Consider the following 24,054-nt stretch of genomic DNA (forward strand, 5'->3'; position numbering starts at 1 on the left):
AAGACCAGTTTCTTCCAACAGGTCAAGCACATACTTCCTTTGTGAGAGAGATTCCCCACTTTGACCTTACTACTTCTATGCCCAGAAAATATTTCAAGTGCCCCAAGTCCTTAGTCTGGAATTGGTTTTGTAAGATCCATTTGAGCTTTTCAATGTCATGCTCATCACTTCTAGCGATAATGATGTCATCAACATAGACTACCAACACAATCTTCCCAAAGGTAGTATCTCTATTGAACACTGAATGATCAACCCTACATTGGGTCATCCCAAACTGTTGTACTACACTACTGAATCTCCTAAACCAAGCCCTCGAAGATTGCTTCAACCCATAAATTGCTTTCTTCAACCAACACACCTTACCTTCCTCCCCCTAAGCAACATACCCTGGAGGTTGCTCCATATACACCTCCTCCTCTAGGTCACCGTGAAGAAATGAATTTTTAATATCCAACTGGAACAACGGCCAGTCAAATTGTGTAGCCAATGAAATAAGCACCTAGGCCGAACCCATTTTAGCTACAGGTGAAAAAGTATCAGTATAATCAATACCATAGGTTTGTGAATACCCTTTGGCTACTAAGCATGCTTTATATCACTCCACACTACCATCGGCAAGATTCTTAACAATGTAAACCCACCAACAACCAATTGCTTTCTTTCCTAGAGACAGAGAAGTGAGGTCCCAAGTATGATTAGATTGAAGAGCATGAAATTCCTCATCCATCGTCCTTTTTTTCATTCCGGAGAGAGAAGAGCATCTTGAAGAGATCTAGGAACAAACACAGATGATAGAAGGGAATACAAAATTCTAATAGGATGGAGATACATGGGCAAATGAAACATAACGAGATATAGGATGTTTAGTACAAGCACGCTTACCTATGTGAAGCGTAATGGGAAGATCGAAATGAGATGGATCCATCGACAGAGGAGCCGTTGATGGCTGAGATGGAGCTGAAGAAGGCTGAAAATACCATGAGGGTCGTAAGCATATACTCAACGTATCGGTGGTCGCATTGACTCTTGAACAACAGGAGCAAGCATAGGCACCTCCTCCATTGGTAAGGAAAGAGGAGGTGGGGATAGAGTATCAAGAGAAGTAGGCTCAGTTGAGGGGAAAAAAAAGAACATTTTCAAAGAAGGTCACATTAGGAATAACAAAGAAGCGCCGAAGGGAAAGGACTGTAGCACTTATATCCTTTTTGGGTCCAAGAATACCCTAAAAAGACACATTTAAGAGCACGGACATCCAACTTATCCAATGTCTGCCCCAAACAGTGAACAAATCAAACACAACCAAAGACACACGGAGGAAAAGGGAACAAAGATTGAGAAGGAAAGACAATAGAAAAAGGAAAGGAGCCACTTAACAAGGAAGATGGCATACGATTAATGAAAAAGCAAGAAGTAAGAACAGCATCCCTCCAATATTTTCTTAGAACTAACATTTGAATCAAAAGTGCCCGAGCAGTGTCAAGTAAATGTCTATTCTTCCGCTCAGCTACTCCATTTTTTTGTGGAGTGGAGTAGCAGGACGATTGATGTATTATGCCATGAGATTCAAAGAACATATGAAATGGGCGTTGGAAATATTCTTTTGCATTGTCAGATCGAAAGTATTTAATGGAGAAACCAAATTGATTCTTAATTTCAGCATAAAAGGAGAGAAATATATCAAACACCTCTATACGAGATTTCATTAAATAAATCCAAGTCATTCTTGAAAAATAATCAACAATGGAAATAAAATATTTAAAACCATTGTAAGATTCAATTGGACAAGGACCCCAAACATCTAAATGAACAAGTTCAAAAAGACTCGAGACTCTAGTAGGTTCCCTTGGAACAAAAGAGACATGATGTGTACTAAGCTGACAAACTTCACACTATAACTCACGAACAGACACAACCTCTCGAACAAGACTCTTGAGAGCTGGAAGAGAAGGGTAACCCATCCAATAGTGCCACTGTAATGGTGTAAATAGAGGAATGAAGAGTTGTTTGTGATCCACCACTATCAAGATAATACAATCCTCCAGCTTCATGCCCGCCACCAATCGTCTTCCCTGTCTCAAGATCTTGAAAAATGCAATAGGATGGAAAGAATGAGACAAATCAATTCAAAGATTTTGTCAACTTAGTAACAAACATAAGACTAAAAGGAAATTTAGGAACATATAGGACCGGCGGTAAAGTAAAATCGGAATGTAAAAAAACATCACCGGTACCAGAAACACTGGAGGTAATACCATCAGCCAGAGTAATCGGTTTGGCGGTAAAGGGAGGGGATAAAGATGCAAACAAGTCTGAGGACCCAGTCATGTGATCTAAGGCCCCAGAATCAACAATCCATGGTTTAAAAGAAGAAACAAGACATGTTGTACCTGACTATGCAAGAGTTCTAGTATTATCAGAAGAAGAAAATAGACGAATTTTTCCATACTCTTCTTGGGTGATGGAAATCATTTCCTTCTCCTTCCCAATACCTAAAGCAATGGAGTCATCTCCCGTAGTACCACTATCTCCTTTTACAGTAGCATGATTGGCCCAAGTACAAAGTGGGCCATGTAGATCATAACAGTAGTTTACAGTATGTCCTTCCCATCCACAATAGCTACATTCTTTGATCATTCCTCGACCAGCAACACTAACACCACGACCTCTAAAATTCCCATCTCTACCACCATTGCGACCTCCTTTCACACCACAGTTACTCCCTCTAGATAGCGACTTCTACCATGTGCGCCACCTCTACCACCTCTGTTTGCGGCTAGGGTCGACTTCTCTAATACTAGAGAGCCATCTATATGTGGACTCGTAACCCTTCTTACTTTGGAGAAGACTTCTGATAGTGTAGGTATGTTATTGCTACCTAAAATCTGGGCACGCACTAGTTCAAATTCAGACCTCAATCCGGAAAGAAAATGTGCCACATCCAACTGATCTCTCTATTGTTTTTGCACTTTGAGATAAAAAAAAAAAAGGAGGTTGATACGAATCCAACACATTCCGCAAACTCTTCAAGCAAGCATAGTACTCTTCCACACTCCTATTACCTTGTTGTAGTTGAAAATACTCATGATAGATTATAATTACATTGTCTTGTCCAGAATACAACTGCTTAGCATGTTCCCAAATTTCTTTCGTAGTATCAAAGAACATCAAGTTCACACTGATATGAGGTTCCATATTGTTCCAAAGACATGTCATAATTTGTGCATTCTCCTAGATCCAATTATTATACCCTGCAACACCCGGGAATGGTTTGTTTTCTTTAATATATTTTAACTTTCCTCTCGCCGTCAAATTTACCTTCAATTATTATTATACCCTACAGCTCTGTGGGGCCACGAAGAAAGTGGGATACAGTCAGAGTGGTGCAGATCATACCTTGTTCATAAGAAAACAAGGTAGCAGGCTTACAACACTTATAGTCTATGTAGTTGATATGGTGATTACAGGGAATGATCTGGAAGAGATAAAAAGATTGAAAGAGTTCTTGGCATCTAAATTTAAGATCAAAGATTTAGGCCATTTGAGATACTTCCTTGGAATTGAAGTTGCAAAGTCACAAGAGAGCATTTATATATGTGAAAAGAAGTATGTTCTTGATCTTCTAGAGGAGACAAGTACGATGGGGAGTAGACCAACAGATACTCCAATAGAGCAAAATCATTGTCTCCAGGAATCGGTTGGAGAGGACTACTATGATAAAAAAAGATACCATAAGCTGGTGGGAAAATTGATATTAAGGGTGCAACTTGGGTGGGCCCAGCCCAAGCTCAAACCGGCCCAACCCGGAATTTTACATGGGATGGGCTTGGATTTTCGGTAATCAGGCTGGGCTCAGGCACAAAAAGTCAGGCTTTTTTATTTTTCAGGCCAAGCTCAGGCCTAGCCCTTAGGTAGCCCAAACCTTGCCCGAGCCCGACACAATTATATACATATATACATAAATATGTGTATATATGTAAATACTGCATCCATATTTACACATAGACACATACATAGTTGTATATACAACATTTGTATAGATATTTTGCATTCATATTTACATACATAAATATATGTATATATATTTGCATAAATGCATTTATATATACACATATATAATTTTAGAGTGGGTTCATTGACCAACTCAAGCTGGCCCAACCCGAGTACATCAAATTACAGGGCGGGATGGGCTCGGGTTGGGAAAGTTGGGATTGACCTTGGGCTCGGGTCTTAAGCCCAAATTTTAGGGTCGGGCCTGGGTTGACCATAAACCCAGCCTAACCCACCCGACTTGCACCCTAATTTTTTGATGAATGATAATAAATTTATTAATTCAGAAGCAGATTTAGAGTTAGCTCATACAACATCCCAGGGAGAGGCGCGAGCTACAACCCCTCCTTGAATCTTACTAGTAAACTAGGAAAGAAAAGCAAGAATCACAACTGAGCCCAAAACAATTCTTCCCTATTTACGCCTTGCTTAGCTAACACATCTGACAAAGTATTTGTTGATCTCCCCACCCACTGTACAGTGACCAACATATTCCTTGTCAACCAACTAAATTTTTTCATTTCATTCTTGTAACGCCACATAGCCTCTTCAGGATTTTTTAACCAACCCACCACCACTTTGGAATCCCCCTCAATTGCTAGGTTATGTACCCCTAGCTGGTTTGCAAATTGTACCCCTTGTACAATAGCTAAAAGTTCTGCCCTGATGGAGTCCCCAATTCCCAAGGGACCTTAGTAGAGCAACAAAACCTCTCCCTTTTCGTTTCTCAAAGCACCCCCCATTCCGGATAATCCTGGATTACCCATGCTGCTTCCATCAAAGTTCAACTTCAGTGAGCCTTCGGATGGAGGAGACCAGCTTGTAATTGATTTGTCCTTGAGAGATGAACACCTCGCTACTACTGACCAATTTCTCCAAAGGTCATTAAAGGAGAATTGATGAAAGATTTCCAAGGTCTTCAGCCAAGGTATTGCCCTATTTAACACACAGTGTTTCAATTCCTGACTGCTCCTTTCCTTCTCTTGAAAAATTCTAATATTCCTTTCTTCCCAAAGATTCCAAATCTAGGCAACATGAGCACATCTCCACATAATTCTCCCTATTGTTGCATCCTAATTGATATATCTATCTTTTACCCGACCTGATATAGGTTATGTAGTGCATGTTGTCAACCAGTTCATACACTCTCCAAAGATTCCTCATATGAAAGCAGTTGAAAGGATCCTCAACTATTTAAAGACATGTCCAGGGAAAGGAATTTTGTTCAAAAAGCACAATAAATTTGAAATTGAGACGTATACTAATGCAAATTGGGCTAGATCAATTGGAGATAGGAAGTCTACTTCCAGATATTGCACATTTGTTTGAGGGAATTTGGTTACTTAGCGAATTAAAAAGCAAAATGTTGTTGCAAGATCAAGTGCAGAAGCTGAATATCGGGCTATGGCACATGGTGTTGCAGAACTGTTGTGGCTTAGAACCCTCCTTGGTGAGCTCGGGATGAAGGTTGATGGTCCTCTCAAGTTGTATTATGACAACAAGGCTGCCATCAACATTGCAAATAACCCAGTACAACATGATAGGACTAAGCGTATTGAGATTGACCGACACTTTGCAAGAGAGAGAATTGTCTTGGGCAAACTTTGCAATCCTTATACACCCTCTGAGATGCAGGTTGCTGATGTTTTGACAAAAGGACTGTCTTCAATGAAGTTCCTAGGCTTACTTGGCAAGCTAAACATGACTAACAACCGTGCTTAGCTTTGAGAGGGAGTGTTGGATCGAGAGGTTAAGTGTTGGTGGGCTTATTAATCTTTTATGTTTCAGTTCTTTAGTCTGTTATGGGCCTTTATTTATTGGGCCTAAACCTGTTTTATTCTATTATGTCTAGGTATCCCATCACTAATCAAAGGCATTCTAGTCTATTCCTGTAATATCTTATCGTTAACATATATATAATAGCTTCTAGGGCCGGCTGAGAACACATTGTCGCCCATTCACAAGCTGCTTCTCTTCTCCTCTCTTCTCTTCTCTTCTCTTCTCTTCTCTTCTACTGCTGTACTTCAGCAAACACCCTTCAACAATGAGCATGCATCAGTCCAGCTCCTTTTCCTTCTTCATTCCTTCCAGCACTGCCAAGGCTTCAGCTCAAAGTGAATCACCTACAGCAATAGGACCAGAAAATAGAGCAATGACTTTCCTGTCCTCATCTCTGAAAATTAACTACTACTCTTTCAAAGAATTTGTCAAAAACCTCCAACAAATCTTCTTTCAAAATGTCCAAGCAATCCTGGTAGAAGGCCATTGTGAAACCATCCAGCCTAGGGGCTTTGAATTAAACACGGAAAACAAATTTCCCAATTTTTTGAGGAATAAGTCAAAGGCTGCAAGTTTTATGCATACATGGTCATATGATCATATTCTTCTTTCTTAATTTCAAAATTTTGTTAATAATATTCTCATTTGTCCACCCACAGAAAATAGTAGGAAAGGGAAAGGGGAAAAAAAGAGCAGTGAATACCTGTGCCAAGAAACCTCCAAGTGCTGGGCCAATAATCAATCCTGTACCCCATGCAGTACTAACCTGAAATTTTAACACTTGATTGAATAATGCCCATTCAAAATAATGCAGCATGAACTTTTGGATCCATAATAAATAATGATAGGAAACGTTCTTACTAATGACACTCCTAGAGCTTGATATTCTTCACGACAAACTTCAGTAGAATATGCCTGGAAAACAACAAAAAGGAAATTTTAAACGTGTAAAGACAATGTAATAGTGAGAAAAACAGCACAAATTATCTAAACAATTGTCCATAATATACAAAGATAACAACAAATTGGAGGTGAAAATTCAATATATGTTATAGAAGCTATACCTTTATTGGGCCAAGTAGACCATTCAAGCTTCCAAGAAGAAACCTCATTGAAATGGCCATCCAAAAGTTTGTACTCAGGCCAAAGAGAGTGTTGAAAATAACACTGAGATAGGTAATAATACTAATGAGAAAAAGAATATATATACACACACACATGAGGAAGCATGCCCACCCACACACACACACACACACAAACATACACACAAAAAATCAGAAAGAATGAAAACTCATGTTCAATTGATAGGTAAATACAAGTGTAGCAGTACTAACACTGTAATAATTCCTATCATTATTACTGGTTTTCTACCATAACGATCAGCTACAACTCCCCAGAAGACAGAAGTCAGTGCTCTTCCAAACATAAATGAAGATCCTTTAAAAAAAAAAAAAAAAAGAAAAGGTATTATTGGCATAGCTTTATGAAACTTCCAATGAGTTATCATAAATAGGTCTCAATGTATGAAGAGAAATGGAGAATAACTCTCACCAACATAACCTGCATAAGAACCAATATCTTCCTCCTTCTTTGTAATATGGAAGTCTCTTATCTGCAAATAAAAAAGATAGAAAGAAAAGAAATACTTGACTAGCCCTTTTAGTTGGATTATTAGCAAAATTTAATAAGAAGGCAGAAAAAGAAAAGGGAAAGAATACAACCAGAAAAACCTATGCCAGAAAATTCACCAAAAGCTAATTTTATAGTTTCAGATCAAATTGGGATCAAAGCGGACTAGATCATCCTAATCTAAGATATTTGCTCAGAAAGAATGGAAGATCCCAGCTGATGTTAGCAGGCTGCTAGACGACATTGGATGACATCAAAAGGACTGCATCAACCCGTGACTTCTGATGAGAAAACTTGTATGGTCTGGTTGAAGATGATTTTAGATGAATTTGCATCCAAGATTTCCACTATTTGAATTGATTAAAGATTTCTTATAAATTTTACAAAAGAAAAATCAACCCACAATTTCTTGGCACCAACAAATTCATGAGGCTTTTCTTTTTTCAAATGGATGTCTTGATCCTCGCTGCATTGTAATTTTGGCATAATTTGAAATAGGTCTGAGAGTTTTTGGTGGATTATAGAATATTCTAAGATTTTTCTTCTATTTGAAATTTACTGCCTTTGCCATAAAATCCTTTCCTTTCTTGTTTTGGGTTGTTGATGCCTAGATCTGGTAGGAGGTGTTTAACATGTGAAATTTGTAATACATTTGCATATGTGACGAAGGTTTTGATGTATGTTTTTTGATCGTTGGACTATTGGGGTGGTCAAGGAGCATCAGTGAAAGATAGCATATTTTAGATATAGCTGTGTAGTGAACCCAATATTCATTTTCTTTCAAATATTCTTTCAAGAAAATGGTTACAGGAAATAAATCTGGAGACGTCAAAGATGTGGCACAATCCTCAAGGATTAGATCTACTCTTAACTCCCTTGTTGACAACCCAAATTTTCAGATTATGACTATCAAATTAGATGGCTTGAACTTTTTGGAATGGTCCCAATCGATAAAAATGCATGTGAAACGACCTAGGAAATTGACACTTAACTGGGAAGATCAAAAATCCAAAGACAACTGACCCTACATGTGACAAGTGGGAATAAGAAAACTTCATAATCATGCCCTGGTTACTCAATTGAGTGCAACCTCAAATAAGTAATGGTCTCTTGATCAGAGTTTTATGGCTGTCAATGGCTTCTTGAAGGAATAAAAGAGAAAATAGGGAGAGAAAAAAGAGAGAAAATACCTGGAATCACTCACAAGGTGCCTAGAATCACTCACCATAGCTAGTAGCATAAGCTGAAAAAAAACTCAATATAATTCATTGCCTTTTGGTGGTTCGGCTGATATGTTGTTATTCTCTTGTCTGGGCTGGGTATTAGAGTCTCTAGCCTTAGTAACTGGACCTAATTGTATCTTGTGTTTTATTAGACTGGGTGTCCCATCACTAATCAGGGGCATCCTGGTCCTTTCATGTAAATTATGTATTGCTCTTATATTAGTGAACAGTGCCGGCTGATGAATAGTGCCCATTCGAACACATCAGACTCTCCTCTCTTCTTCTTCCTCTTCTTCTTCTTCTCAGCTCTCTCAACAGGTTCAGTTCGGCAAACATGGTATCAGAGCTCTAGGTCTGGTCGTAAAACACCTCTCTCACCTGGTTACAGCAGCTGTCTCGCACTTCTCTCTCCATCTTGGTACTGCAAAGAAACCCTAGGTCTGGTCATAGAACACAGCAAAACCTATACCTAGGGTTTCCCTTGGTTGTAGGGCCCAAGGGGAGTTAGTCCCAATAGCTGATGCCCTAAGAGATACATAGAGCAAGGTGTAGCCATTCGGCTAAGTGAGATCTGTGTAGAACAGATCTAGAAGAGAGGACTGATTTCAGCAGTCCTAGAGCAGTTCGTGGGTGAAGGTTAACCTGCGATAGCAGTGATTGGTGTGTGGTAGAAGCCACAACAGCTAGGTCAGGGTTGTGGCAACAGTGGCCAAACACAGCAGAGTTTTTTTTTTGGCTCGACACTTCAACTATAAGTGGCAGCTTGCAACAGCAGTGAGTGGAGCAGTACAGCAGAGTGGGAAGGGTATTACAGCCCTAAAACAGACCCTCAGGTTTGAGATTACAGTGCTGCAAGGTCCGGAAGTCTGAAGAGGTTTCACATAACCTGTGTGACAGTTTTGGTACTCTTGCAAGTCGGAGAAGATGACTTACATATCTGGGGAAGTTTCTTCTAGAGATATTAGAACTAGTGGGATGTCTCCTAATCTGGAGAACCCTAATTTGCACAGCCTACAGATAACAAGTGTGTTACTTGATGAATACAACTTTAGGGAATGGTCTGTTTCGGTCATGCTCTTTATCACATCCCGGGATCTTACAGGCTATTTGGACAGGCAGAAGAAAGAACCCGAAATAGGGAGTGCTGAATATGCTGTTTGGAGAAGAGAGAATGCTACAGTCATGTCCTGGCTACTTGCTTCAATGACTTCCAGGGTAGCTAGGACGGTTCAACACTTCTCCACAGTTGCCAAGATATGGGAGAAGGTGTCTAAAACCTATGGGCAGAAAACAAATAATGCCCGAATCTATAGACTGAATCAAGATATTGCTGCCTTGAACCAGGGAGACATGAGTGTTGCTACATACTTTGCTACATTAGAAGGATTGTGGGAAGAGCTGGATCACCACCTCATCATAGACTGGGAGAATGCCAGAGATAAGGAGAAACACGACAAACAAGTTGAAGAGGGTAGAGCATTCAAATTTTTGGTTGTCCTAGATCCAGTATATGAGAACATAAGGTCCCAAATTCTGGGAAGAGATGAGATGCCTGATCTACATCATATCTACTATCTTGTGAGAAATGAAGAGGTGAGAAGAAAGGAGATGCAAGTTGATGCCCAGACTAAACCAATAGAGCAGTCTATAGAACATTCAGCTCTCATTTCTACAAGCCAAAGGGGGAACAAGTTCTCTGACAAGAGACACCTGAGGTGTACTCACTGTGGGGGAGAAGAACATGTGAAAGAGAACTGTTGGGTTCTCTACCCTCATTTGAAACCAGCAGCATTGAGGAAAGAGAAGCACCAGAAGGGCCATTCGGCAAGTGGGAACCTAGCAGCAAGTCACAGCGATGGAGGTTCCAAACACTCATCCACAGTTGCTTCCTCTTCTTCGGGATAGACTACTAGTTCCCAAGGACATGGGCCTACGGATTTCACAGCTGATGAGGTAGAGGTACTTAGCCGGGCACTAGCCCGCCTAAGGACAAATTCTCTTGCTTCCACCTCCCTTGCCAGATCAAGTATTGTTTCAGCCTTTAGTGCAACTAGTTCCATTGATCCAGCCTCCTGGATTATTGATTCCGGTGCAACTAACCACATGACTCACATATCTTCCTTATTCTCTTCCTATCATTTAATGTCTGATCAAGACAAGATGAAGGTTGCTGATGGTTCCCTCTCTATATCTGGGAAAGAAGTGGTTGACCTAAGCAAGGACATCTCCCTCAAATCTGTCTTACATGTTCCCAATCTCTCTTCAAATCTTTTATATGTTTCAAAACTTACCAAGAACTTGAATTGTAGCATAACATTTTTTCCTACCCATTGTGTTTTTCAAGACAGTTTGACGAAGAGAACGATTGGGAGCGGTCATGAGCGTGGAGGCCTCTACTACCTGGATGCAGACATCAGTTCAACCCTTCAAACATCTACTACTAATGGTCAATCTAATGTGGAGTCATTATCTAAGCTGCACCTGTGGCATGCTAGACTAGGTCATTTACAGTTCCTGTCATTGGAAATGTTGTTTCCAGAATTGTTTCAAGGTGTGTCAAGTCAAAAGTTAGTCTGTGAAGTCTGTCAATTATCAAAACAGTGTAGAACTGTGTACTCAACTTCTAGTAATGAAATTCAAGCACCTTTTAACTTAGTGCATTCTGATGTTTGGGGTCCTTCTCCCATTGTTTCTATGGATGGCTATCGATACTTTATCAATTTTATTGACCACTATTCTCGATGCGCATGGATCTACTTATTAAAGACAAGAGATGAAGTGCCGCGGGTAACCATGGCATTTTGCAAAATGATTGAAACACAATTTGGCAAGAAAATCAAGCAATTCAAGTCAGATAATGCTACTGAATATTTCGAAAGATCCTTAAACTTGTTTATGAAGGATGCGGGAATGATTCACCAGTCATCTTGTGCTAGTACCCCCCAACAGAATGGGGTTGCTGAGCGCAAGAATAGACACTTATTGGAGACTGCACAAGCTTTATTATTTCAGCACAAGGTTCCAAAAGGCTATTGGTCTCAGGCAGTCCTCACTACATCATATCTGATAAACCGAATGCCATCTAAGGTCTTAATGAAGACTCCATTTTCGGTTCTTTGCCCTCATCTCCCTGTTTTTTCTCTTCCACTGAGGGTCTTTGGGTGTGTATGTTTCATACATGTCAAGGATCCAAAGAAGACAAAACTGGATCCTCGAGCTACAAAGGGAATCTTCTCGGGTTATTCTCCTACTCAGAAGGGATACAAGTGTTATGATCCAGTCACCAAGAAAAGATGTCACAAAAGATGTGGTGTTCTTTGAGTCTCAATCCTACTTTCAATCTTCCTCGAATCCTCTTTAGGGGGAGACTAATAGGATGGAAGAGGACCCTCCGGTTGATTCTTCTATTCCCCATTTCTTTGTGCCCCTCTCTGCCTCAGATCTTCCATCTTCTCCACTTGATCCTCCTAGTTGTGGTATCCCAGGTGAATCTAGTGAGGCTCCCATTGGCCCAGCTATTACTAGTGATGTGGAAAATGTTACTAAAGGCTCCAACAGGCAGCAGAAAGATATCAGAGTTACCTACAATAGAAGGAAGAAGAGCCCTCCAACTCATGACATCAACCAATTGGACTCGGATCAACCTGTCTCAGTAACTCAAGGTAATCCTATCAATTCCTCTAACTTGGATCTTCTAATTGCACTTTGTAAATCTACTCGTTCTTGTACTATCAGATACCCTATTGCGGATTTTGTGTCTTACTCACACTTGTCCCCTAGTTATTGTTCTTTTGTGTCTGCTCTCTCTTATGTGCATGTTCCTACTAGGTACTCTGAGGCTGTGTATGGCCCAAGGTGGAAAGAGGCTATGAATGAAGAAATGAAGGCCTTGATGAAAGCAGGGACTTGGGAACTAGTAGATCTACCAGAAGGGAAAGGTACTGTTGGATGCAAGTGGGTGTTCACCGTGAAGCATAGGGAGGACGAGTCCATTGAAAGATACAAGGCTAGACTCGTGGCAAAGGGGTTTACTCAAAAGGAAGGAGTTGACTACAAAGAAACATTTGCTCCCGTAGCAAAACTCAACACTATCAGAGTCCTACTCTCATTAGCTGCAAACTTCTCGTGGGAGCTTCATCAGCTGGATGTGAATAATGCTTTTTTAAATGGTGATCTACATGAGGAGGTATTCATGGATCCTCCACCGGGTTATGAATTTGGCCGAAAAGTGTGTAGACTGAGAAAGGCACTATATGGCCTTAAACAGTCCCCTCGTGCTTGGTTTGAGAAGCTATGTGGAGCCATGAAAAAATGTGGTTATACTCAAAGTAGGGCAGATCATACTCTATTTATAAAGAAGAGGAATGGGAAACTTACTGCTCTTATCGTCTATGTAGATGATATGGGAATTACTGGGGATGATAAGGAGGAGATCAACAGACTAAAGGAGGTCCTAGCTACTGAATTTGAAATCAAAAACCTAGGTCAACTGAGGTACTTCCTAGGGATTGAAGTTGCTAGATCCAAAGAGGGCATATATATATGTCAGCAGAAATACATCCTTGACCTTCTACAAGAGACAGGCATGTTGGGGTGCAGGCCAGCAGATACTCCAATAGAACCAAATCATGGTCTACAGAAGTCAATGGGAGAGGGCTACCCTGATAAGGAGAAATACCAGAAGTTAGTGGGGAAGTCAATTTACTTGCCCCTCACTCGTCCCGACATTGCTTATGTCGTTCATGTTATCAGCCAGTTTATGCACAATCCCAAAATTCCTCACATGAAGGTTGTAGAAAGAATTCTCAGATATTTGAAGTCTTGCCCTAGAAAAGGGATTCTGTTCTGAAAAAACAATAGAATTGAAGTTGAAGGATATACTGATGCAGATTGGGCTGGTTCTATGGGTGACAGAAAGTCGACTTCAGGTTACTGCACTTTTGTTGGGGGAAATCTAGTTACATGGAGAAGTAAAAAACAGAATGTTGTTGCAAGGTCTAGTGCAGAGGCAGAATATCGAGCTATGGCTCATGGTGTTGCAGAACTATTGTGGCTTAAAATTCTTCTTGGTGAACTAGGAGTGAAGACTGAGCGTCCTCTCAAGTTGTACTGCGACAACAAGGTTGCTATCAACATTGCAAATAACCCAGTGCAACATGATAGAACAAAACATATTGAGATAGACCGCCATTTTGTTAGAGAAAGAATAGTCACAGGAGAACTCTGCATTCCTTACACTCCCTCAGAGATGCAAATTGCAGATGTTTTAACTAAAGGGCTAACCACAGTGAAATTTTTGGACTTACTGGCAAGCTAAACATGATTAACATCCATGCTTAGCTTGAGGGGGAGTGTTGGTTCGGCTGATATGTTGTTATTCTCTTGTCTAGGTTGGGTATTAGAGTCTCTAGTTAAAGGGCCTTAGTAACTGGGCCTAATTGTATCTTCTGTTTTATTGGACTAGGTGTCTCATCACTAATCAGGGGCATCCTGGTCCTTTCATGTAAATAACGTATTGCTCTTATATTAGTGAATAGTGTCGGTTGATGAATAGTGTCCATTCGAACACATCAGACTCTCCTCTCTTCTTCTTCCTCTTCTTCTTCTTCCTCTTCTTCTTCTTCCTCTTCTTCTTCTTCTCAGCTCTCTCAACAGGTTCAGTTCGGCAAACAGTGTAAAATGTCCATACATATTTATAGACTCTAAACTCATAAAAAAACCAAGGAGTCAAACTGTTAGACTCATAATAGTCTTAGGAGTCAAACTGTTAGACTCAAAAATCCTATTAGGACTCAAACTAAGTTGTCATATCCTATTTTAATTCAAAGAAGACTCAACAATTCTAATCCTACTTATGCAATGACTCTAAAGATTTAAACATAAACAAACTATAACTAGACAATCAAACCCTATTATTGGACCCTACAAAAAAATCATAAAATGGCAAAAATACACGTGGTGGTCAATTCAATCCAAATCCCAAGTACCATCACTATATGCCATATCAGGACCTGTTGTAAGGCCTTCTTCTTCCTAGAATAAGTCTTTAAGGGTGCCGATCAATTCCTATGATCTCTCCCCGGCTTGAAAGAACTTGACCCCAACGAGTTAAAAGCATGGTACCTTTAATAAAGATCTAGGTTGAGACAATGAAAATCTTCAGCAGTGATCCAAGAACTCTCAAACATAGGCTTGCCTTTCCACTTGACAAGGAATTTCTGATACCCTCCTATAGCAATTGATATTATTTCCTCATCTAAAACATCCTCTAGAATGTCCTTTGGAACTGCAATAGTTGGAAATTTAGGTATAGGAGTCTTAAAAGAACCCACATGTCCATGGTAAGGAGTCAAGTCCTCAACATTAAAGATAGGACAAATTCCCATGTCATCTGGAAACTCTAGAACATAAGAATTAGAACTTATCTTCTTGATGATTTTGTAAGGACCGGCACTCTTTGAGTGGAGCTTCTTGTACACACCTTTAGTAAGACATATTGGTCGTATAAGTACCATAACCATGTCTCCCTCTTGATAATTTTCCAACCGTCAATGAATATCAACTCTAGCCTTGTATAAATCATTGCTCAATGTAATTTTTCTCTTAACATCATCATGCATCTCTCTTATGTGCCTAGCAAATGCTTCTGCTTCAATGCTAGTACGTGTATCTGGTGGTAAGGTAACTAGATCAATTGGCCACTTAGGTTGAATACCAATCACCACTTCAAATGGACTTCTTCCTGTGGATCTATTTACTGAGTTGTTATAAGCAAACTCAACTATTGGATGCACTAGATCCCATCTAGAAAGTATGATCACTAACTAGACACCATAAAAGATCTCCCAAGCTTCTATTTACTACCTCAGTCTAACCATCTGTTTGGGGGTGAAACAATGTAGAGAATTTCAGCTGAGTATTGAGTAGCTTCCAAACTCTCTTCCAAAAATAACTCATAAACTTGGTGAAAAATATAGTAGCAATATGTGAAGCATCAAGTGTTTTGTTGCAAGGTAAGAAATGAGCCATCTTGGAGAAATGATCCACCACAACATAGATTGTATCGTGACCCTAGCAGATCTTGCCATGGTTCATGAGGAATAGGTAAGGGTGTATATAGCCCAATGTTCTACCTTCGTCCTTTGGCAAGTTGGCATGTCCTGCATTGCTTTATTATATGAGCAACATCATTCTTCAAACTAGGCAAATAAAACCTATCTTCCACCATAGCAATGGTCTTATCTCTACCAAAATGACCTGCTACACCTCCAGCATGTAACTCCCAAATAACAAAGTCTCGTAAAGAGGTATTTGGTAGACATAAGCAGGTATCATAAAACAGATAACCATTATGCAGTGAAAAGGAAGGATACTCATCTTGCTTCCCAGCTTGTAAGTCAGTATAGATGATGCTGAAATCCTTACAACCAGCATAGTCTTGCTTTAGTTGATCAAAACCAATGACTTGGACATTCATGGAATGAAGTATGTAAGCCGTCTGACTTAGCGCATCTGCCACTTTATTCTCATTTCCAGCTTGGTGCTTAAGAACAAAGATGTATTCTTGTAGGAATGAAACCCACTTCCCATGCCTATAGTTTAGTTTCTTTTGGGATTTCAAGTATTTTAAAGATTCATGATCTGAATAGAGCACAAAATCCTTGGATATTAACTAGTGTCACCAATGTCATAGAACTTGCACTACTGCATATAAGTCCTTGTCGTAAGTTGAACATTTCTGCTTGGCTTCATTTAGTTTCTAACTATGAAATGCAATGGGATGGCCTTCTTGCATGAGAACCCCTCCAATTTCTACACTGGATGCATCACATGCCACTTCAAAGACTTTAGAGAAGTCTAGAAGTTGTAAAGTAGGTGCCTCTGTCATTTTCTTCTTGATAGTCTCTAATGCCTTTGTTGCTGCCTTGGTCCAATTAAATTCACCTCTTTTCATTGCATCTGCAATTGGAACCATGATAGTGCTGAACCCCTAAATAAATCTTCTATAAAAAGTTGCTAGGCCATGGAAGCTTCTAACCTCTTGAAGATTGGTAGGTAAGGGTCATTCTAAGATAGACTTTACTTTCTTGGGATCAACACTTATGCCTTCAGCGAAAACAACAAACCCCAAATATATAGCTTTGGATGACATGAAAGAGCATTTCTTTAAGTTGATGTATAGTTTCTCTTGGCATAAAACTCTCATCACTTGACGTAGATGATCAATATGCTCTTATGGACTATGGCTAATTATATGAATAATATTATCAAAATAAACAACTAGGAAATGACCAATGAAGGATCAAAGTACATGGGTCATCATCCTCATTTAAGTACTAGGGGCATTGGTTAGTCCAAATAGCATAACTAACCACTCGTATAAGCCATCTTTTTGTCTTAAATGTTGTCTTCCACTCATCACCAGGCCTAATCCGTATTTGATGATAGCCACTCCTTAGATCTTAGAAAAAATGGTAGCTCTAGTCATCACATCAAGCATGTCATCAAGCCAAGGAATTGGGAACCTATACTTTTTTTTTTTTGAAAAATCAAGCAAAATTTTATTAAAAGAAAAAGATTACATCCTATCACCGTTGATTGTCTAGATGACACACCAAATACATTCTCAAGGCTTTAAATGAAAAGGGTTCTGCATTACAAGGCTATAATTCAAGGAAATTCCAGAAATTTTCAATGAAGTCAGATTTGGAGGCTTGATCAGATTGCCCATTCCTACTATCAAATATTCAATGCTCCACCCATTCTCCTCTCTCCTTCTTCCTTCTCTCATACCCCTCGCAATCCAGCCAAGGAACCACATCTTCCTCCCCATCTCCCTGTCTTCCACCAACCCCAAGGTGACTCAATCTCATCCAGTCCCTCCTCTTCTCCCCCTTCCTTGTCCCACCCCTTGACTTTTTCTAAATACTCTTCCTTCTTTTTCTTTTCTATTTTCTTTTTTTCAAACTTCTCAAAAGTTATTTTAGTGAAGCCTTCCCCTCCCCAAAAAATTAAACCTAGAGACTTTGCTATCTCGACCTCCTTCTCCACCAATTTATTGATGTTCACCTTCCCATTTTGAACTAATTCCTTGACTTCTTGATCTTTTTGAATCTGATCTGCTCTTTCTCTCTCTCCATTCCTATCCCCGGTCTCTGAAGCTTTTCCTTCTCCTTGTTTTTCTTCTTTTGTTCTCCCGGTCGCAACCTCTCTCTCCACTAATCACTGGAGAGCTACAACACATGACTCTCCATCAATAATATCAGTACTATGCGGCAACCTATTTGCACTAGAATCAGGCTCGACCCCACTTATCTCCCTTTCCTGCTGTTCCTTCGTTTGAAGGGGGACCAAATACTGAATTTGCTTTTTTTACCTCCCTGTGAACTGTACCAGATGCCCCATTGCCTCTTATTCTTTTCCTCTTATACACCCATTTGTATTTTTTTGTCAGTCCTGCCCCTACCAAGCCGAGTTTTAGCCTTGAAAAAATCTTTGTCACATGTACAATGTTATGTTTCTCCCATTACGTGGCTTCTTATTGGTCATTTTGTTAATCTGTTCCTCCTGAAAATTGCTCCCTCTACCCAAAGCGATGCCCACCCTTCCAACCTTAACCTCCTTGTAGGGTAGTTTATCCTCTACAAGGTTTTCACCTTGTTCTTCAGGTAATTCTTCAGCACCAGACTTTTCCTTTCCTATATCCTCACCTTCATTCTCCAGCTCTGCATTAGCGCTAACATATCTTCCCCGTACTGTCTCACCCTCCCCTTTCCACCTCTATGATTCCGTAGAGACAGGAAATTCTGGTGTCGTCACATCTGTTTTTTCAGATTCATATCTATCCTCTAGGGTCAATTCAACTGCAACTTCGGGCTTGGAGAAACCACCCATCGATCTCCTTACTAACATGAGGAAACTGCCCGACATCACCACTTCACCAGTCAGAGGAAAACATGGGCAGTCATCGGAAGTCTTTCCTTTTCCACCTACGATCCTCTTCCTACCATTTTTGTCATACTTAGCTATCACCCAAATCCATTCTTCTATTTTTTCTCTGGCCACGTTCGAAAATCTTCTTCCCGTTAGTCCACTCTTTTTAAAATTTGGTTTGCTAATCCCTGGAAACTTTTTCTTGTCGCTCTTCCTTCTCTTGAACCAATTTTTTCACCCTACTTTTGTGTTCTTCGATGCTTCAGGCTTCAGCTTTCTTCAATATTTCTTTTGGGTGGTAAGAAATCTCTAAGGGACAGCCCTGATTAGAGGTAGATGATGGAGGTTGAGTGCCACAACCCTTTAGCGTGACTACTGATCCTGAGAGGGTGTCCCCTAAGTTCGCTTCCTCTGAGCCCCTGTAAACCTCATCTTGTAAAGACCTTTGGATCGATCTCTTTAATCTTTCAGAATCTCCCATCTTCCTTTGCATCAAACTCGAAATGCCAGAGCTAGTGACTTTGTAACCAAAAGTTTTAGACAAAGACTCACTAGGATTATCCTACAAGTTACTAAAGGACCTCAGGATTCTGCCACGTTTGGGGCTCTCATCCCTGAAATCCGACCCACTCTCTTTTGGGTCAACCGACCCATTCAACCTAATCTGATAACCCGATAATCCAAACCCGCCCCAGCCATTTAAAGGTAACCCTGCCCTTTCATCTACCTTACAATCGTTTTGAAAAATGTTGTCTTCCTTCGAAGAATTCCAATGCTTAGAGTCGATTCTACTTCCCTTTACTCAGGCTCCACTCTCTCCCTCTCCTCTTCTTCCACATGGGAGTCAAAATGACACATCATCATCTTCCTCAAATGCATAGAGGTTTCTCCATATCATTGCTTCAGCTTCCAAAGCAATCCAGACTCTGAACCAACAACCACCCACCTGCATCTCCATAGATCTAGGGATATCTTCAGGTCGCACCCCTAAAATTCTTATCATTGCAGCATTAAGATCCTATAAATTCAAATCGACTAACAAACCTCCAATGGCCTTCTTGATGTTTTCAAACACTCTTACCACCCAGAGATTGAAAGGAAGGCCCACCAGCTTCAGCGCAACTGTATCGATCGCGATATGCTTACTGTTACAATTTGGGAACCAATTCCATAGATCTAGGGATATCTTCAGGTCACACCCCTAAAATTCTTATCATTGCAGCATTAAGATCCTATAAATTCAAATCGACTAACAAACCTCCAATGGCCTTCTTGATGTTTTCAAACACTCTTACCACCCAGAGATTGAAAGGAAGGCCCACCAGCTTCAGCGCAACTGTATCGATCGCGATATGCTTACTGTTACAATTTGGGAACCAATTCCATAGATCTAGGGATATCTTCAGGTCGCACCCCTAAAATTCTTATCATTGCAGCATTAAGATCCTATAAATCCAAATCGACTAACAACCCTCCAATGGCCTTCGTGATGTTTTCAAACACTCTTACCACCCAGAGATTGAAAGGAAGGCCCACCAGCTTCAGCGCAACTGTATCGATCGCGATATGCTTACTGTTACAATTTGGGAACCAATGCTCCACGGATACCGGACCAGCATTAGTTTCTAAGGTCTGCAAATCGACCAAGTCTTCTTCAAGTTCGACAATTGCTTTCCTACTATCAAAAGTCCTGATCTAGTTTGGTCCCAAGAATCTCCACAATCAACTTCCAGTCACCAACCTCCTCTGCGGCTGTTAATAACAGATTTTTCTTCTAGGTCTCCTTTTCATCACTCATAACCATCCTCAGAACCTCTGTCAACCTTAACACCAACAAAGTCTTGTCAATCTCCTCTTCAGCTTCATACACTTTAGAAATCATTCTATTCAGACCTTCCCCTTCGAGTTTCGATTTTTCTTTCCTCAAAAGATACTCCTGAAATGTCTCTGCAATTACAGCTCAGCCCTTTCTCTGGAATCCCATGGGAACACAGATACGCCTCATTCATCTATCTACCGATTTTTCTGTAAAAGCAATAAACCAAACTCTCTCATTTCACTTCTTCACTGCATCATAAACTCTTCACTCCTTATTGAAGCTGTTTCTCCATTCAGGAATCCTAACAGTGCTAACAGCAACATCCAGGAATCATTTGAACCATCTTATCGTGTCTTCACGCAAGAGCGTTGATGGCCAATTTTCCTCCTCAAGTTCCAAGTAATCCAGCCCATCGAATCTCAACTCTGTCAAGCTGAAAGTCTTTGCTTCAATCACGATGTCCTTTGACCACCTCATTGATTCAACTATGACTAGGTTATGAAAACTTCAAATCTTCTCATCCCTGCCTTTGTGGGCATGTCTCTAGTTACAAGATTGATAGTAATCTTGTTGATTGCTCTACTGTCAATGCACATATGCCAAGAGCCATCTTTCTTTGGAGTGAGAAGAGTTGGAACAGCACATGGACTAAGGTTTCTCTAATAAAACCTTTATTTAGGAGGTCATCAACTTGTCATTTAAGTTCAGCTTGCTCTTTAGGATTCATACAATAAGCTGGTAAGTTGGGCAATTGTGACCCTGGTTGCAAGTCAATAGCATGTTGAATGTCTCTCATGGGAGTTAACTCATTAGGTAGTTCTTCTGGTGCCAAATCTGAAAACTCATTCAACAATTGGACCACTTCTTTAGGCATTTCAGTAGGTGGAACTACATCTGGTTGCTTTACCTAATTGGATATTACAACATATACAACTCCTGTCTCCTTGATTTCTACTTCAAACTCTTTTTTGGAGTGCAAATGCAATGGTTTTTTCTTAGATTCAGCAACAGGCCCTTGGGTTGTAGTCTCCTTTTGAGGTGGTCCGGCATGCATTTTAATAACTTCCGGTGACATTGGCTTCATGATAACTCACTTCCCATTAAATAGGAAGTGATAGGTGTTCTCCCTTCCACAATGATAGATACCCCTATCATACAACCAAGGCCTTCCAAGCAATATGTGTGCAACATTCGTAGGAACAATGTCACACCAAATAGAATCAAAATAACTACCATAAGAAATAATAACAAGGACTCGTTTAGTTACCGGAATTGTTGTCTTATCAACCCAAGAAATATTGTATGGTTGTGGTGTCAACTTTAGCCAACCCACAGTGACTTCAGAAATCACATTCATACTACTGCCACCATCTATGATAAGCTTACAATGCTTGTCTCCACTCTTTAATATAGTTTGAAATATTGCTGTACAAAGCCAATCTTCCTTGATTTCTTCCTTTGGGGAAGCAAGAATACGCCGAACTACACTAACATAGTTGCTGTCTTCATCTAAGGCATCATCATCAGCGAAGGAAAAATCCTCTTCTTCAGCTAAGTCATCACCTGGGTCACCTACCGCTTCAATGCCTTCTTCATAAATGATATTAAGGCTTCTGGTAGGACATTGGTAAGCCATATGGCCCTTTCCTTCACATCTAAAGCAACTAGTATCAGGCTGTTTTTTCTGAGTAACACCACTATCAACTAATTTACTCTTATAGTCGGCCCCTTGATAAGGTCTATACCCACTAGGCTTATTAGAATTGTCATTAAAATATGCTGGCCGAGAAGTCTTTCCCCCATCAGCTTGCTTACGAGCTGCATACTCCCCGGATTGTGATACAAATTGCCTTGTATTTGTTTGCTTTAAACTCTTCCCAATTTTGACAGCAACTTCGTAGGAATCTGTAGAGAAGATGGGCCGAATGGCCCATAGACTATTTATCATTTTTATCTTTTATGTTCTTTGCTGTAATGGGCCTTAATCTGGGCTTTATTCTTTCTTATGTTATGTCTTTTTAATTTTCTGCCCAACTAGGGGCTTCTCTGTAAATTACTAAAGTTTAACTTAATGAAATAGAATTAAGGGAGTAAGATAAGGGATGATGTTAAGAAAATCTCTCTCTGAACCCAAGTTGCCGCCACCTTCTTCTTCTTCTTCTCTCCTCTTGAACTCTGATTTCTGCTACTTTCTTTTGAATTTTTGCAACTTTCTAAACAGTCCTTTCTTCTCAAAAGGCTGTTTTTCTTCTTGGTATCAGAGCAGGCTCGTTTTCACTTTTTTTCACCCTTTTTTCCCATACACAATGTGTATGGAGAACTGAATCGTATAAATGGTTAAAGAAACCTATTTCAGCCCAATTGTTAGTGGTTTCTGGAGAGAAGGGGACTGGTTTTGTCATCCTCGTGACAGATTCAAGTGTGTTGCCCAAAACCCTAATTTTCTGGAGAAATCTGATTGTGGGCCCCACAGGGAGTTTGACCTGGGTGCTCAGTGACTGAAGGCCTTCTCATTCTTCTTCTCGAAGATCAAATCAAGTGGATTGGTGTTCTGTGAAGTCTACAAGGAGCGGCTGAGTTTTCTCTGTTTCTCCCAGCTTCCGGGTGTGACGCAGGTTATTGGTACGACAGCATACAGGTTGGCTCACAACACAGTTTTTTTGTTCTGTCTTCAATAGTTGTTATTCGAAGATGTTTGAAGTCATTTTTGAAGTATTTAAGAAGATGAATTCCTCAGACTTTGAAAACAAGCATATTGCTGAATCCGGACAAGTTCCAGGAGCCTCTGTAGACTCTCTACTGGCTGTGACCACAGTCAAACTGGATGGAACTAATTATCTAGCTTGGTCACAATCAGTAAAAATTCATATTTGTAGTAGAGGCAAATGGGGTTTTATCTCCGGGAGCAAAAAGGCTCCTTCGGAAGATGATCCATCATATGAAAAGTGGATGCAAGAAAATTATACTGTTATTGGATGGCTTGTGAACTCAATGCAACCACAGATTAGTCAGCACTATTTGTGGATGAATTCAACAAAGGAAATTTGGGATAGTGTTGCTGAAACATATTCCCAAAAATTAAATGTGGCCAGGGTTTACAAGTTGAGAAGTGATGTGAAGAATTAGAGACAGGGGGAGAAACCATTAACTGTATACTTCTCAACACTGAAGTCTTTATGGAAAGAAATAGATTTGATAGGAGTTGTAGCCTGGGACACCACTAAGGATGCTAAGACCTATAGAAAACTGGTTGAGAGAAACAGGGTGTTTGAGTTCTTGACAGGGCTAAATCCAGAGTACGACATTACAAAGCAAAATATTTATCCAATGATAGTGTCTCACTGTCTCAAGCATATGCCTTGGTAAGTAATGAAGAAAGCAGAAGACTTGTACAGGTCCAAGGGGCTGGTCTAAATGATCACTTTGCTAATATGGAGTGAAACCCAAGGGGGTTGCAGGGACTCCAAGTAGCTCAGGGAAGAAAGAGATTATCTATGAGTACTGTAAAAAGCCAAAACACACTAAAGACAAGTGTTGGAAATTGCATCATAAGCTCTTACCACTTCGGTTTCAAAATAAGTCTGATAATATAAAGGCAGGGAGTGCCAATGTTGTTGTTGGTCT

General features: G+C 40.2%; 1 protein-coding gene across 7 annotated transcripts in view; it reads right to left on the reverse strand.

The window, feature by feature from the left end:
* Nucleotides 1–24,054, reverse strand: part of LOC148845669 (protein ZINC INDUCED FACILITATOR-LIKE 1-like) — a 102,752-nt gene that overhangs the window by 66,976 nt on the left and 11,722 nt on the right. For all 7 annotated transcript variants that reach the window (XM_088954328.1, XM_088954326.1, XM_088954327.1 and 4 more), the window contains 5 exons: nucleotides 7,378–7,438; nucleotides 7,161–7,263; nucleotides 6,891–6,993; nucleotides 6,688–6,741; nucleotides 6,530–6,592 (listed from right to left, as the gene is read on the reverse strand). In XM_088954328.1, the coding sequence (XP_088810454.1) occupies nucleotides 6,530–6,592; nucleotides 6,688–6,741; nucleotides 6,891–6,993; nucleotides 7,161–7,263; nucleotides 7,378–7,438 (384 nt within the window). The remainder of the gene's footprint in view (nucleotides 1–6,529; nucleotides 6,593–6,687; nucleotides 6,742–6,890; nucleotides 6,994–7,160; nucleotides 7,264–7,377; nucleotides 7,439–24,054) is intronic.

The sequence above is a fragment of the Nelumbo lutea genome, chromosome 7 (genome assembly GCF_056320005.1).
Source record: "Nelumbo lutea isolate HS-2025 chromosome 7, American lotus-T2T, whole genome shotgun sequence".
Lineage (NCBI taxonomy): Eukaryota > Viridiplantae > Streptophyta > Magnoliopsida > Proteales > Nelumbonaceae > Nelumbo > Nelumbo lutea.